This window comes from Ailuropoda melanoleuca, chromosome 8 (assembly GCF_002007445.2).
Source record: "Ailuropoda melanoleuca isolate Jingjing chromosome 8, ASM200744v2, whole genome shotgun sequence".
Taxonomy (NCBI): domain Eukaryota; kingdom Metazoa; phylum Chordata; class Mammalia; order Carnivora; family Ursidae; genus Ailuropoda; species Ailuropoda melanoleuca.
The window spans coordinates 1,200,887-1,217,019 of NC_048225.1; the positions used below are offsets into that span (position 1 = coordinate 1,200,887).

Here is a 16,133-nt window from a genome sequence, read left to right on the forward strand (position 1 = left end):
AGGGGCGTGGCCGTACGTGGGCGGGGCCGGCGCAGCGCGCCCACCGAGCCGGGGGGTGTGGTGGGCTAGCGGGCCGTGCCGGCCTTGTCCCTCGTGCTGGGGGCGTAACTCCTAGTCCTCTGCGGCCCGGAGTGAGCCGGTGGAGCAGGCCGCGGGGCACCCGCCGCCCGGGGCTGCCTGCCACTCCGGGCGTGTTTCCTCCGGGGGCGGCCTGGAGCCCCGGCTGTCGCTGTCCCGGCTTCCGCCGAGCTCGCAGTCCAGGTGAGGGGCACCGGGTGGCGGCTGACCTAGCGAGGAGGGCCCCTCACAGATTCCCCGCCCCGCCTCTGCGGAGGCGCGCCCGCTCCTAAAGGTCAGCGCAGGCCAGCGCGCTCCCGGAGAAAGCCGGCGCCGTGAGCCTGTGTGTGATCCGAGCCTGCCTCTGCACCGAGGCCGTGCTGCTGGGTGGGGGGCGACTCGGGCACTTGACGTTCAGCCCCGGGGGCTACGGCTCCGGAGGCGCTGCTTCCGCCCGCCCGCCAGCTGGGGCGTCCCGTGTGCGTAGTGCCAACTGGACGGACCCAGGGCCCAGACCAGTCCGTGTCACTGACGCGCAGTCCGCTCGCTTTGCCTACGAGTTTGGTTTTTCGTCTGTTTAGATTCCACAGAGAAGTTTGATCATCCAGTATTGTAATCTGTCCGATTTCTCTTAGCCGCATGACTTCAAGATCCATCCATGTTGTCCCAAATGGTAGGATTTCTCTTTTTTTCTTATTTTTGGCTGAGTAATATACTGTTGTGATACACACGCAGATACATCTCACACAACTTTATCCCCTCATGTATTGATGGGCATTTAGTTGTTTCCATGTCTGGGCCATGGGGCTGAAGGGAGCTTCTGCGTTGGTGTTCCTGTTACTTCTGGACATACAGCTGACCCTAGAACAGACAGGTTTGAATTGTGTAGCTCCACTTACTCGCAGATTTGTTTCAGTACTGTGTGCTTTCCTTTGGATTTTCTTCCTAACTTTTCTTTTCTCCCCCTGACTTTATTGTAAATACAGTGTATAATACCTATGACCTATGAAATCCGTGTTCATCGGCTGTTTATGGGACGAATAAGCTCACTAGTAGGCTGTTGGCAGTAACGTTTCTGGGGAGTCAAAAGTTACAGATCTTCAACTGAGCATGGGAGTGTTGGTGCTTCGAACACCCATGTTGTTCAAGAGTCACCTGTATTCCTACAAGTAGAATTTATGGATCAGACGGTAGTTTGACTTTCATTTCTTGAGGATCCTCTATGCTCTTTTACCAAGCGGCTGCACCAGTTTGCATTCCCACCAACAGTGCACGAGGGTCCCCTTTCCTCCATCCCAGCCATCACTTGCCAAGTCATCCTTTTGACAGAGGCCCTTCTAATAGGCACGGGGTAGTAACTCGCTGTGATTTTAATATGCGTGTCCCTAATGACTACTGATATAAAGCATCTTTTCACACACCTGTTGGCCTTTCATATATATTCTTAGGAGAAATGTCTATTCAGTCCTTTGCCCAGTTTTGTTTTTTTTTAAAGATTTTATTTATGTATTCGACAGAGATAGAGACAGCCAGCGAGAGAGGGAACACAAGCAGGGGGAGTGGGAGAGGAAGAAGCGGGCTCATAGCGGAGGAGCCCGATGTGGGGCTTGATCCCATAACGCCAGGATCATGCCCTGAGCTGAAGGCAGACGCTTAACCGCTGTGCCACCCAGGCCCCCCTTTTGCCCAGTTTTTAATTGGGCTATTTGTTTCCTTGCTGTTTGTTGAGTTGTAGGAGTTCTTTAAATGTTTCGGATATTAACCCCTTATCGGGCATATGGTTTGCAGTTTTTATCCCCATTCCATAGATTGTCCTTTCACTTTATTATTTTGCTGTGCACAAGGTTTTTATTGTGATGTAGTCCCACTTATTTTTGATTTTGTTGCCTATGCTTTCAGTGTTACAACCAAAAATCATCACGAAGACCATGTCAAGGAGTTTTACTCCTGTTTTCCACTGGGAGTTTCATGACTTGAGGTCTTACACTTAAGTCATTAATCAGTTTTGAGTTGGTTTTTGTGAGTGGTGTATAATCAGGGTCCAGTTTCATTCTTTTCCATGTGAATATCCAGTTATCCCAGCAGCATTTATTGAAGAGACTGTCTTTTCTCCAAGGAGTATTCTTTAAAGAAGAAGAGGAAGAATCCTCTTACACAACTACAACTTCTTCTAGACCTAGGGAATAAGAGCCCAGCACACCTGGACATGACTGGAGAGATCTCGGTTGCATCTGTGGAATTCTCTGGAAAAAAAAAAAATGAAAGGCCGAGTCCATGTATGGTATTCCCTCATTCAGTTTATTACTCACACAGTACTTAATGATCACTTAAAATAAACTAGGAACTGTGCTGAGTTTAGGGATATAAAAGGCGGGCATGACTCCTGTATTCATGAATCTTACAGTCTGGGGAGGAAAATATGTGGGGTGCATTTGCATTTAAGAGAACTTTAGTAACAAAGAATAGGGCCAATAATCTGTGCTTATCAGTGATATTGGAGAGATGATGCTATCCAGCGTCAAGGAGACCGTTTTCCTCACTGTCTTCTTTGATCAGTACCTGCTGCCACCACCGTACCTCTATGGTCAATATAGAACACTCCAGTTAGTCACAGAAGGGGCATCACTGCCCATGAGCAGTACATAAGCATTGAGTTACGCGGTTTTAATTTTTTCTGTTGCTAACACATGGACAATACATTAGTTTCCATCAAGAAGGCGTCTACCATGGAGAAGCGAAATATGACACAGTACTGTGGTTCTTTTCGTGTAGAATTTTTTTTAATGAGAATAATGAGAAGGAAGGGGAGGCGTGAAGCATTTACCTTAAGCAGAAACTCCTATGTTCTGCTTTCAAATCCAAAGACAATTGGTGACTTTAGGTAAGACATAATTTCCTTTATCCTTCGTTTTATTCTACTGTATATAGAAGGATATGGAGAAAAACAGCTAGATATCCATCTGTCACAACAGTGGACATGTGTTCATGCCAAATGGGGCAGAAGCAAAAGAACTGAGCCCTACCGCTGCCATCTCCTTAGCATCCTGCTTACACACGCATCCCTTAGCTTCTGAAGGTTACAGAATGAAGTGATGAAAGATGTTTTAAAATAGCTGCATCTGAGTCAAGGCAGCCAAAAATGGTCCCCTAAAATGTGTTAATTTATATATTCTGTACATTTTTTTTTTCCTTAACACCTCTTTAAAATAGGGCATTTGCACTTGTCAGGAAAAGAAGCAACACAAAAATTAAATGACTTATGGGATGCCACATAGAATTTTGGTCCTGGATCTACATAAATACTCCTTCCAATACATTATCATTTATTTTCAAAACAACCTGGCAGGCCAACATTTTATAAAATATTTCCATACACATAAGACAGAGAACAGTAGAAATGAGATGCTAGAACATGACTTCTTCCACACAAGCCCACAATGACTCCTAGTGTTGGAGAGAGGCCCAGCGGCGCAGAACTATGTGGCACATGCCGGGTGTCCCCTACATTCTAAAGTGGTGTGCTAGGGCAGGTCACCTGCTGCCCGACTGTGGCTGTGATTCACTCTGGGACCCCAACATGGAGTAGCCGCCATCTGGGGCGCTGTCTCCCATTCTGGTGGAGGGAACAGAAGACATGATGAAGCTCTGGAGTGAGAAGTGTTTCAGTCTGATGGCTACACCTGAACTCATCAAGACCTGAATGTATCATCCTGCAGAGAGAGGAACCAAATAAAAATAAATACAGTCCACAACAATATGGGGTTGGAATGAGATTTTACTCAGGATCCAGGGAAGAATAAGTACATGGTTTTGAAGGGCCAGTAGAGAAAAGCAAACGATTGGTTTTTGCTTAACAGCTCACCGTGGCAGATTGTTTTTTCGAAAGATGTTGCAATGGTATCTCAACACACATGTTCTAGTACTTTCCTACTCCCTGTCAAGAAATGGAGTCTACTTGGGGCAGCTGGGTGGCTCAGTCGGTTAACCGTCTGCCTTCGGCTCAGGTTATGATCCCAGGGTCCTGGGACTGAGTCCCGCCTTGGGGAACGTGGAGTCTGCTTGTCCCTCTCTGTCCCCTGCTTGTGATCTCTCCGTTTAGCTATCTCAAATAAATGGATAAAATCTTTTTAAAAAATGGAGTCAATAATAATATAATTACAAATAATATTAATAATAATATAAATATTATTGGTTCATCAATTGTGAGAAATGTACCATACTAATGTACCGTACTAATAGTGGAAACTGGGCATGGGATTTAAATGTCAGTATTGTCGCTGCCACTTTTCTGTAAATCTGAAACTCTTCTAAAATAGAAAGGTTTATTTTTAAGAGATTCGAAGTAAGCAGAAAGAAGTAGATAAAAATTTAGAAGTAGGAGAGTGCAGGAAGAAAGAGTAGTGACTCAGAGCCGTCTAGGTCGATGCCTTGAGGAAGGTCAGAGTACATAAAACTCTGGATGTGGGATCATAGGTTGAAGACATTGTCTTGTAGATCAGGTAGGCAAAAACAGAGCACCCTCAGTTTGAAACCTAACCAGGAAGATGAAGAGTAAGTGCTCAGGGGGCGCCTGGGTGGCACAGTCGTTAAGCGTCTGCCTTCGGCTCAGGGCGTGATCCCGGCGTTATGGGATCGAGCCCCACATCAGGCTCCTCCGCTATGAGCCTGCTTCCTCCTCTCCCACTCCCCCTGCTTGTGTTCCCTCTCTCCATGGCTGTCTCTATCATTGTCAAATAAATAAATCTTTAAAAAAAAAAAAGAGAGAGAGTAAGTGCTCAGGGGGCGCCTGGCTGGCTCAGTCAGTAGAGCATGGACTCTTGATCTCAGGGTTGTGAATCTGGACCTCATATTGGGTGTAGAGATGACTTAAAAATTAAAAATAAAAAAGTAAGTGCTCAGGAGGGAGATCATATTAAACTGGACACCTGTTGCCCTCTGGTATAGGAATGTGTATCCCAGATAAAAACGAGCAGTTCATAGAATTAATGTTACTGGCAGAGAGTGCACTGTTTTCATGGCCTGCTGCAGAAAAAAGCTCTCTTTGTGGATGAGAAGACCAAGACCGAGCGCAAGCAGCTTGGGTTTAGTTAGGCGTGTTCTTACAAGCATTTTTACAATCTTACGTATGGATGAGTATTGCGTTTTTGTTCTACTTTATACTTCCCACACTTAATCTTGGAAAGATGGCATAGTGGAAATGGTTTCTTACAATGAGAACCGCCAGTAGACTAGTGGATTTGCCTTTTAAAATTCTGTAGCCGTGGAAAAACCATCTAATCATGCTGTGACTCAGTTTTGCCATCTCTGTAGTAAAAGAACAGTATCTGCCTTATCGGGACATCACAGCATTGTACTATTGAGAAAGTAAGAAAATAGGTATAAAGGTGCTGATGGCAAAACTGCCAATGGGTATGTAATTATGTATCCTTAGGGCACACTCAACAAAAATCAACTCCCACTAATCCAGAAGGGGGACTTCTTTCCAGTGCTCCACAGAATCAAAGCAAGGAGGAAAAGGAGGCATGTAAAGGGGGTGGTTTGCTCTGGTTCCCATTCCCACCCAGATTCTGGTAATGGGGCTTTCCCGTTCATATCACCACCCACTTCCCTGCAGGTCAACAACCCTGCCTTTAGGGATCTTAACCGTCTTCCCAGCCCCTGAAAATAGGGTTGTCTGCATGGGGCCATTTGAATGGGTAGGCATCATTTCTTCGGAAAACATATAGGTGACGTGTGGGCAGGTCTTGAAGGCCTTCAGTACTCAGCACAGGATAGATAGTTGTCATGAGTCTGCAGCAGGGCAGTGACCCCTGCAAAGCTCTCAGACCTCTACTGGGCAGCCACGCTGCTCCGGTCATGGTTACGGTCACGGGCAACGGCAGTGTTGGTGCTTCTTGATGCCAAGTCAGCTCCTCTGCACGTGCTGTTTACCAATCTGCTTGCTGACCTCCAGCCTCAAAGAGACCCCTCCACGTCTGAGCCTTGCCCAGCTCTGGAACCCCATCCCTACCCAAGATGAGCTTCAACTGTTAGAGCATATTTTTAAAAGTAAAAAACCCAAATCAACTGTTCTTTGCATTTCCGATTTTATAGTCCTAATTCTCCTTGAGGCAATGAGAATGACACTGACCAAATATGTGGTCATGAGTGAGAATGCACAGAGAAGAAAAGCACACGCAAATTTTCAAAATATTTTCTCTCCACGGGCTAAAAAACACAGACAATTGCCAGATAATCTTCAGTGAGTTCTTGCACATTCTATCTGTAGCCCAGGCTTCCATCTGCACAGGTTCCGGGTAGAACTCCCTTGTGGGCCCACCTACAGAATCTGTGGGGCCCAGAGCAGCATGAAAATGCAGAGCCCTTGTTCAAAACTCCCTGAATGCTGCGTGAGAGCTGACCACCAAATCCTTCCAAGTGCAAGGCTGTGTGCGACCCCACAGACCACATGTGTGGGAGGCCAGCGCTGTGCGCACCTGAGAAGCAAGTCAAAGCCTACAGTCACATGCAGTGGAGCTCAAAGTCTGTGCGTGGCAGAGTGCCACGTGCCCATGACAAATCATTCTCCCCTGTCCTGGACACACGGCGAGGTCTTCCCACTGTCTTAGGCAGTTGGGAATCGCCACCACCATCTTCGCTCTTTCTCTCTCAATCAGCCAGATTCAAACAACTTTAGAGAGAAGTGTATCACCTGGGGGACACTGAAGAGGACTTGATGCCTTCCAAACACCACAATCAACTGTCAAATGAAGGATAAACAAAATTCTGTTACCTTAAGCCACTGAAATTTGGGGCGTTTATTTGTAACAGTTGCCATACCTTGACTGTGTATGTCAGGACAGGGCAGTGTTACAGTAACAGACCACACCAAAATCTCATTATCTCATGACGAAAAGTATTTCTCGTTTATGACAGACCATCAAGAACACTATACCCATCATAGCTAGCTCCTCGGCGCTGGGCTGATCAAACCCCCATCTTGACTGACACTTCCACGATCACCACAGCACTGGGAGAGAACCATGGTATGCTATACACTGGCTTTTATGTTTTCTGTGCATATGTGATATATCACTTCTACTTACATTTTAGAGTATAACAACTCAAACGCCCATGCCCATCTTCAAAGAGAGCAAAGACCACACTGTTGTGTCCAACATGTAAAGAAGTTGTCAGCAGAGGAGATGACTATTAAACTTAGTCCAAAGCCGACTCAACAGCTTTTATTTTCTAAGCTTTGTTGGAATACGTTATACCAGAAGTAATTTGCAGCATGTTGTCTGTTTAACCATGGACCTATGCAATGCTTTTATCCATGTTTTAAAAGGAAGGAATTTGATCAAAGGCAAACCATCTTATGTAATTAGTCAAGGAAAAAGCTTTCAGGACTTTCAAATGTTAACTGTTTTCCCTATCTAGGAAGTGCTATAAAGCTCAAATTAGTTAGGAATGACTTATGCATTTTTTGTTTTGAACACCTAGAGATGCTTTTCAGATATGCGTATTGCCATATTCTTGATGCTTTGAATGACCACATCCAGTTCTGCACCTACACCCGCTGGCGTTGCTTTTTAACCTTCCTGGGGTCCATTGTCTAAAAAATAGAGACATTTCCAGATCACACACACGCACACACACACACACACACACACAAAGAGAGAGAGCAAAGAACTGCAGGCCAACCATATGCCAAGAAAGGGGAAATGCGGACATATTTGGCAAGTGAGAGCAAGACCTCCCATGTGAATACAGACATTGGGCCTTGGAAGAAGGATGCTGCCATACAGAAACTCACAATCTGTACAGAACAAGTAGGCAGCAGGCAGTGAAGAAGCAGGTCAGCAGGCTGGGGAGCTGCAAAGCCCCAGTGCACCTTGGTAACATATCTAGTACGGCTGTCCCCAGTGAGAAGGAGAAGGTAGACCATGAGCCTAGGGAGACCCTCCCTACGGGAAGTAGGAGGCGGAGTGCCGTGTGTACGATACAGTTATCTGCCTGTAGCAAGATCTTACAGCAGAGAGGGGCTTAGATGAGACCTGGTTGGTTTTCTGGAAGAGCTAGAGGGACTAAGGAATTCTACAGATCAAGGTCCTTTTAAAGTTAGAAAAGCTGACTGCTCCTGGACCCTAGGTCTAGGTGGTAACTTTTCCTAAAAGTTTTAAGTGAAAAAGGTACTAAAAGGTCTCTCAGTTTTTTAAAAAAAAGAAATGTGACATAATCTTTCTACTAAGATCAGATTAAAGGTTTTAACTTTGCCATCCAAACTTACTGTTTCAGAGAGCCTTCAGATAGCCATCATTCGTACAGAGAGAGGGGCACGTATATGAGGGAGCAGAGATGAATCATTCTTGAGAATTATATATGAGAAAGAGCTGTGGGATTTACAATACAGAAAGCCAAGTTTTTAAGGTAATTGTATTGTTGAAGAAAACATGCACACAGGTAAAAAAAGATTTTGAGCCGTAACACAAGCAAGCTCTCAGAGTGCCCCCAGCAGGAAGCCCAGAGAAGCTATATTTCTGGTTTACAGGTTGCTGGACCGTGAGGAGCCACATTGGAACCCGACGGCAAGGACTGCATCACACGGAGATCTTAGATCCCTCTCCTTTCCCTAATAAAGGACTGCCCCAAATGTGTGTTCTTTGACTTAACAGCCGCCTTCCAGGCAAGAACACGAGACCCATGACAGGAGTATCTTCCATTAGTTTTCAGGGAATAAGGTTCTTATGGTGTAAAATTTCACATTTCATAATTGTTAGCTATCTTTAGGGACTAAAGGTGCCAAGGTGATAGGAGAAAAACTAGGTCTCTTCCTTTAAATCTGTTCTGAGCTACCCTTGAGTAAATTGATGCTATCAATTTTTTGATGCTCTATTCTCATAGCAACAGGCTGTGATGTCAGCGGGTTATTTCTCACAGAAGTTATCCAAAAAAAGATGCTGGGCTGAGAAGCAGAAAGCTGTGGCTTAATTGCATGGTATTCAACTATCACTTCACATAAATAAAAATGGAAATAGAAAAAGACTTGTACTAACAGTTTATGTGAACACTTTTATTAATAGTTGTCATGGTATGAAGAAGCTTTCCTTTTAGTGCTTTATCTCAGTGGTTATATATTTTTTAAAATAATATTACAGGGCATTCAGTTACAAGTCTAAGCAAGACTATCTCCTGCGAATAAAGGTAGGCTAGGTCAGGCACACAGTCAAGAAAGCCACATCAAAGCATTTAAAAGAGTAATCAGCATGATCAGAGAGGAAAAGACTACCTATTACTAGGTTTGGAATTTTTTTATAGTAAGAACCTTAAAACAGTAGTTTCACTAGCATACTTGATCACATGGAAAGGCAAAATTAAAAGCACTAGCTTTGTTTATCAGACAAATGATTATCACTTGAACTCGGTTGGTGTAGGGAAGGCAGCACTCTGAAAAGCCGCCACTAACTCACGTGTCCGTGAATTTGTGAAGTGGCCTCCGTGTAAGACAGGGTGGGTGCGTCTGGAGGCGCTCAGTTGGGACACAGCGACACAGAAGCCCAAGCCCAGTTGTTGAAGACGTGTGTTTGCCTGTTGACACTCCACGCTGGTCAGGGGTCCACTGGGGGCTCTGTTCTTTGTCATCAGAGCAGCTGCTGTCTAGAACTGTGCTCGTTACTGGGGCAGAAGAAAGACAGATGGAAAGGTTATTTTGTGTAGGACAAGCAGCATTTTTTTCTCTTACCTGGAAGGACGTCTGGAAGGTGTGGTTGTCAGTAGGACTGCTCCCAGACTTCCAGTGCTCGTTCTCTTCTCGTGCATAAGTCCCAGCTGCTTACCTGTCCCCCACCCCCCGCCATTAGATGTGACCCTGTGACTTGCTTGGCTAATACAGCGTGAATAGAGCTGATGGGCAGAAGCTTCCAGAGCGCCTGAGTGCTCTGCCACATGGTTTCTTCTCCTTCAATACCAAAAAGATATTTGTCAACAAAACTCATATATAAGCAAATACAAAGCAAAGCTCAAGAAATACAATTTTTGCTAAGAAGTATAAAAACATCACAAAACTACACTTAAAAAAAAAAAATTCTCCCCTGGAGCCTGGGTGGCTCAGTGGGTGAAACGTCTGCCTTCGGCTCAGGTCATGATCTCAGGGTGCTGGGATCGAGTCCGCATGGGGCTTCCTGCTCAGTGGGGATTCTGCTTCTCTGTTTCCCTCTGCCCTTCCGCCTGCTCATGTATGCGCTTTCTCTTTCACTCTCTCTCCCTCTCAAATAAATAAATAAAATCTTAAAAAAAAATTCTCCCAAGACTGGTGTTCTTTTCATCTTAAAAGAGAACAGGTTTAGAGTACAGTCTCTGCCATCCTCCCATAATTCTTACAATTAATATTATGTTTAAAATTAAAAAACAGCAGCATTCAAATAAAAAGTATTTAAAATTTGATAGAAGATTCAAAATATTTAAATTATTTAATGTCTTTTTTTTTTTTTTTAAATAATGAAACACACAAGTATTACCTGCAAGGAACTCCACACTTTTTGCTCTCTTGTAAAGTCTGTTTCTGGTTCTCTTTGTGAGTGGAGATTGGGGAAAATCATACCCACATCATCACATTTCTGGCCTCTTCCCCCACCTCCTCTGCTCTGCCCAGGATACCTGTGGGGCAGGAGGGGCACAGAAGTGCAGACCAAAGAATTATCTTCAGCCGTGTGTTACAAACAGACAAACATTAAGTCCCTTGCCTACATAGCTCCTTCCTCTCTCCCCCCAATTTCCAGTGCAGTTGATTGCAGAACCAACTCTGTGTCCCAGGGCAATGGTTAGCAACCACTCACTGACTTACGAATGGTCAGAAGACATACAGCTCCTTTTGTCCTACAGGCGTAAATATATATGTGTTAAATATCCCATTAGGATGTATCTTCCATTATGCTGGTGACTAAAATCTGTAAATGCCACGTCCTAGGTAAGTTGCAGCTTTGGCAAGTCTGAAGAAGAGCTTCTGAAAACACCTGTCATGCCCAGCCCCCCACACTGTCCAAGAATAGTAACTAGAATAATAGTGCTATACTATGAACATTATATAACAGTTCTGTGGCATTTTTTCCTTAAACTGAGTAAGTGCATCGGCTATATTTAATAAGGGGAGCAATTTTTATAACCAACCAATCTTTGTCAAACATAATGGATCAAACAGAAAAAAATCTTTTTTCCTCTAGTCACTTTCTTAGAACCGATGCGGGTCTGTTAGAGTTCACCTGCAACAGCGGATCCCTGTGGATGCCGAAGACATGTTCAGGAGTTTGGGAGGTCACAGTGTTTTCACAAGGTAAAACATTTTCACTGATGGTGCAAAAGCACTGGTGTCTGTGGTAGGCAGAATTCTCGGCTGGCTCCAAGTTTCCACGCACTGTGTAACCCACTAACCTTGAGCAGGGCGACACCTGTGAACAGGATGGGCTAGTTCTCCCACTGAATTTACTACTCAGTTGACTTTGACTTAATAAAGAAGGTTATCCACTGGGCCTGGTAAAATCATGTGAACCCTGAGAGGGAATTGGGCCTTTCCTGCTGTAAGAGATTGGAGACACAAGGTTGAGCTGACGTGGGGGGGTGGTCTACAGCCGGTGCTGCATAGAGAGGTGAGGGACTGGGGGGGGCCTCGACCTGCTCAAAGTAACCGCAGCTGACAGCCTGCAAGGAAACGGGGACTGCAGTCTTATACCTGGAAGGAATTTAATTCTGCCTCCACGATAGCAGCTTAGAAGAGGAGCCTACACCCCCAATGACTCAGCCTGGCCAGCATCTTGATCGAAGTCACAAGAGACCCTCGGCAGACAACGAGGCATGCAGTTTCCCATGACTGATGGACAGGACGTCAAGCTGATAGCGGGGTGTTGCTTTCAGCCACTAAGTTTGTAGAGTTCTGTGATAAACGCTGGCACAGATCCAGGCCGGGGCATAACACCGTTCCAGTAGTCACCCATTCCTTACCTCCGTGCACGTACAGGAGAGTGTCCCTCATAAAGGAGTAAATATTACCGGCTTTCCCAAATCCCACAGCTTGAGTGCAAGTCATTTCATCGTTCTGAGGGATGAAATGCAAGGCACACAAAGCGCTTGGGCCGCATGCAGAAGCACGGTGGCTGCCTTAAGGGAAAGACCCATGTGACGGGAGTCGTGGTCTAAACTAGCAGCTTGTTTCGTGCAAGACCACGTTTACCTGGAAGAATGACAAAAACTACGATTATCCAGACTGGTTATGTGGCAGACATTTTTCTCAAAAATGAATGAAATAAGGCTATCATTTCAGGGAAAACAGCTGACACAATTTATTGCCAATTTAAATTCTGTGTAAGCTTGACAACCTCTTCAGACATAAAGATTTACGAGATCAGTGGTATACTGATGAATGTGGTGTTTTAAAGATTGCATTATGAAATGTATCCACATTTGGAAGAACTTCATAGCTCGGTGAATCAGTATTTTCCAAAGGACCAATACGTGATGTTAGGAAACTATGTGTGGGTAAAAGACCCACCTGGCGTGCAAGATGACCAATGCCTTTTAATGTAGCTGAGTATGAAATGTTGAATCACTGACATGCTTCCAGATTCTAAACCGCAACTCGCCTTTAACAAGCTACCACTTGTGGAATTTTAGTAACGAGTAATATTCACAACGATCTGAAAACGCTGATGAAGTTCTTTCCGATTTTCCAACTACACGTCCATGTGGGGCCAGGTTTTTCCAGGTACCTCGGTGGGTCAACGTATTGCTAGAGATAGGATGAAGAGGCAGATGGAGGGTCTAGCTGTCTCCTACTAAGGCATAAATTGAAGAGATTTAAAAAAGTATAGAACAGTGTCAGTCTTCTGACCAAATTTATGTTTGTATTGAGAATTATTTTTTTAAAGATTTTATTTATTTATTTAGAGAGGGAATGAGTGCACAAGGGAGAGGAGATGGGGAAGGGGCGGAGGGGAAGGGAGAGGGACAAGAGGACTCTGTGCTGAGCTTGGAGCTGGACATGGGGTTCGATCTCATGACCCCAAGATCAAGACCTGAGCAGAAATCAAGAGTTGGCTCTTAACTGACTGAGCCACCCAGGAGCCTGGGAATTACCGTTATCTTCACAAAAACAAATCATTTATGTTAATAAGTCATGGAGTTACCATTTTTGAATAGATGAATAAATATGTTTTTAAAAAGTCTCAGTTTTCATGACCATTACAGTAAATATTGATAGAAATAATGCACAAAAAATCTTTTTGGAATCTTCAGTAACTTTTTAGAGTATAAAGAAGACCTGACACCAAAATGTTTGAGATATGCCAATATAGATCAAAATCAGGAAAGCTTGGCTCAGAAAGGTTTTGTCTCTTGTTCTCTGGCTTACATTTCCTGTTTTCATGCCACCTGCTAGCCAACTACTAAACCAACGTCCTACATTAAGAAACAAAACAAAATGAACAGCACCCTACTGCTGATATCAATTACTCTATTGCTTAGGGTGGCTTAACTTACTATAAAAAAATAGCCCCACATACATATGCTGTAAAATGGCCCAAACGCAATAAAGGTTATTTCTTGCTTATTTAACAGCTGCTGGCCCTGCTCCACACTGAGTCAGGAGCCCTGCGCCCTATACATTTATGGTCTGTCATCTCTTGTTGTTTTGTATCCAGCTGGCCAAAGATGAAGGTACACTCACTTCTTTCAAACCCTGTCTTGTAAGTGGCACACGTTACTTCTGCTTACATCCTACTGGCGAGAATGAGTTAAGGGCCGCATCTGGAGAGTACCCACTTCTTAGCTATGGCAGGAGAGAAGGGATCTTGGTAGATGGCTGGCTATCTACCACTGTGAAATAGTGCCTAGAGATAGTTTGCAATTGGATTTGAATATCAATCTTGGTTCAGCAATTAATCATCACCGTGGCTTTGTATAAGTTACTGATGAGATTCCTTATGATTCATTGAAGCTTCATGAGTACAGAGACCTAATCCATCTTCTTTCCACTCTATGCCTAATTCTAGGTAGGCGGCAGTGACACAGAGAATTCCTACCCTCACAGGGTTTACCCTCAACTGGAGTTTGTTTCTTGACATCTGGGTTAAAGAATAATTGAACACTCAAATGTCCTATCTTGTGGAAGTCCAAAGCCCACCTAAGGTTCCTAAAAATTCCTGGGAGGATAATATCCACATGACCTCACTTGCTTCCCAGATTCGTATTCCCACCTGTACTAATTTCATACTCACCACATTGCTGTGGATGCTTAATACAACCATTTCACACATTTCCACCCAAACAACTCACCAATATGTGAGTATAGTTGGCTTTCCTGAAGACTTTGTGAAGGGTCATGATGTCCACTGCATAGCAAAAATCTCTGTATCCATATTTAGCCATCTTTGCTTTCAAAATCCTTTCTCACTACCCAGTCATCTTGGGTTCCTGTTTGGATTTTTTTCCCATCCAGTGGCCGGCATCTCAATTCATGGACTCGTTTCTCCCACTTTGTGGATTATTTCATGAGAATTTGAATTCATTTTTTATAATTCACAGTGGTTCTGTTTTCATTAGTTCCCACTCCCAGATATCACTCAAGGTGCTCAGCAGATAAAAAGACCCTTTCCAGTTATCAAAGACTGTAGTTTTAGAGGAAGTTGTGATTACTGAATGCAAATTTAAAAAAAATCTGTCTATGTTTGAGTTCCTTAGGATGAAGTCTCAAATCAGAGACAAGACGATGCCTGACGACAAAATCCTTACAGGGCAGGCCTACGTCTCCAGGGCCTAGTCCATTACTGGGCACATAGCAGCACGCAGCAAATGTTTCTGAAGATGATTTTTGAAATCGGAATATCAGAGTAAATGACCAGCGGTTTAGTAGTTTACAGTGATGCCACGGCGAAGAAAATGATACAACCGATTCCATTCCTGTATTTCTTAAGAAATTGGTATTAGGTTTGCGTGTTATAAAGCAAGCTCACGGGTGTCACCGTACGTTTTGGTTATTTCACAAATGTAGCCGCGTGTTCAGGTAATGATCGTGATGAAAAACTGGTGGTTGCATTTTTTCTGAAACTAGTAATAGAGTAACAAGGGAAAAGGATTTTGGGAAACGAAGCAACACATAAAGGAGCGGGGAAGACGGAGCAAGAGAATTATCACAGCACTCGACTCCTGCTCTTTCCCAGCGTTTTCACAGAGCCCTCGCCTGAAGTTGGCCCAGCAGCCCGGCCGGCACCGGCCCAGGTCGCAGGTGGGGAGCCCCACGCCGCTGCTGCCGGTGCAGGAGGAGCCCGAGGGCTCCCCGCCCTCCGGGACGCGGGTCACGCGGCTTCACTGAGGCTACACTGCCTGTATCGCTCCCAGCAATCCGCTACGAGAAATCCGCAGAAAGAATCAGCAGCAGGCTTTGCGACCCAACGCACACCTGCCGGAACCCCGTAGAAAAGACCGCAGCCGCGGCGAGCGCCTCAGGAGCTTCGCCGCGGCCGGCGGCCGCCAAGGGCTGTGCGTGCGCGTGCCCGAGCGCTAACGCCACGGCGCGCGCGGCCGCACAGACGTCGGGCTCCGTCGCCATAGCGACTGGCCCTGGCAACGGCGAAGCCGCGCGGGCAGGCAGGAGGGCCGCGCGTGTGGGCGGAGGTGGGCTCGGGTGTTGGCGGCGGGCGCCCTGCTGTCTTCCTTCGTGCTGGCCGCCGCCATGGCGGGCGTGAGCGGGGACGTGCGGAAGGTCTTCATCTTCACCACGACCCAGAATTACTTCGGCCTGGTGTCGGAGCCCTGGGACCAGCCGCTGATGTACAGCTGCCCTGAAGTCAACAACTTCCTGGACGACGGCAACCAGATGCTGCTCCGCGTGCAGCGCACGGACGCCGGCGTCTCCTTCTCCAGCGCGGTACGGTCCCCGCGCCGCTGCCGCGTCCTGGGCTCCGCAGGCCGGGCCGGGGTCACGGGTCGCCATCCCCGCCCCCCGCGGCCTCCTCGCTGGAACCCCCCCCCCGGAGCGGGCCCTGCTCAGCCCCCCTCAGCGACCCCCCAACTGGGGCTCCCCCCAGAACGGGACCCCCCGCGGCCTCCCC

The 16,133-nt window shown here is 45.8% G+C and overlaps 1 protein-coding gene and 2 long non-coding RNA genes across 5 annotated transcripts in view; 2 read left to right on the forward strand and 1 right to left on the reverse strand.

The window, feature by feature from the left end:
* The first annotated feature begins 11 nt into the window (after window positions 1–11).
* On the forward strand, window positions 12–10,214 carry LOC105238835. Of its 3 annotated transcripts, none has more exons than XR_002143262.2 (4): window positions 12–261; window positions 639–730; window positions 6,973–7,082; window positions 8,588–10,214. It is a non-coding gene; the product is annotated as an uncharacterized LOC105238835 (long non-coding RNA). The 3 variants fall into 3 exon arrangements; XR_004626986.1 differs by having other exon boundaries at window positions 77–261; window positions 8,335–10,214; XR_004626985.1 differs by having other exon boundaries at window positions 6,973–10,214.
* LOC117803304 lies at window positions 9,606–12,709 on the reverse strand. The gene is made up of 5 exons (XR_004626987.1): window positions 12,578–12,709; window positions 12,031–12,259; window positions 11,295–11,480; window positions 10,554–10,692; window positions 9,606–9,711 (listed from the first exon to the last, which is right to left on the reverse strand). It is a non-coding gene; the product is annotated as an uncharacterized LOC117803304 (long non-coding RNA).
* A 2,781-nt stretch (window positions 12,710–15,490) lies between these two features.
* Window positions 15,491–16,133, forward strand: part of DYNC2H1 (dynein cytoplasmic 2 heavy chain 1) — a 292,248-nt gene continuing 291,605 nt past the window's right edge. The window contains 1 exon segment of the mRNA XM_034665650.1: window positions 15,491–15,949. Coding sequence (XP_034521541.1) covers window positions 15,755–15,949 — 195 coding nt within the window. The 5' untranslated portion in view covers window positions 15,491–15,754.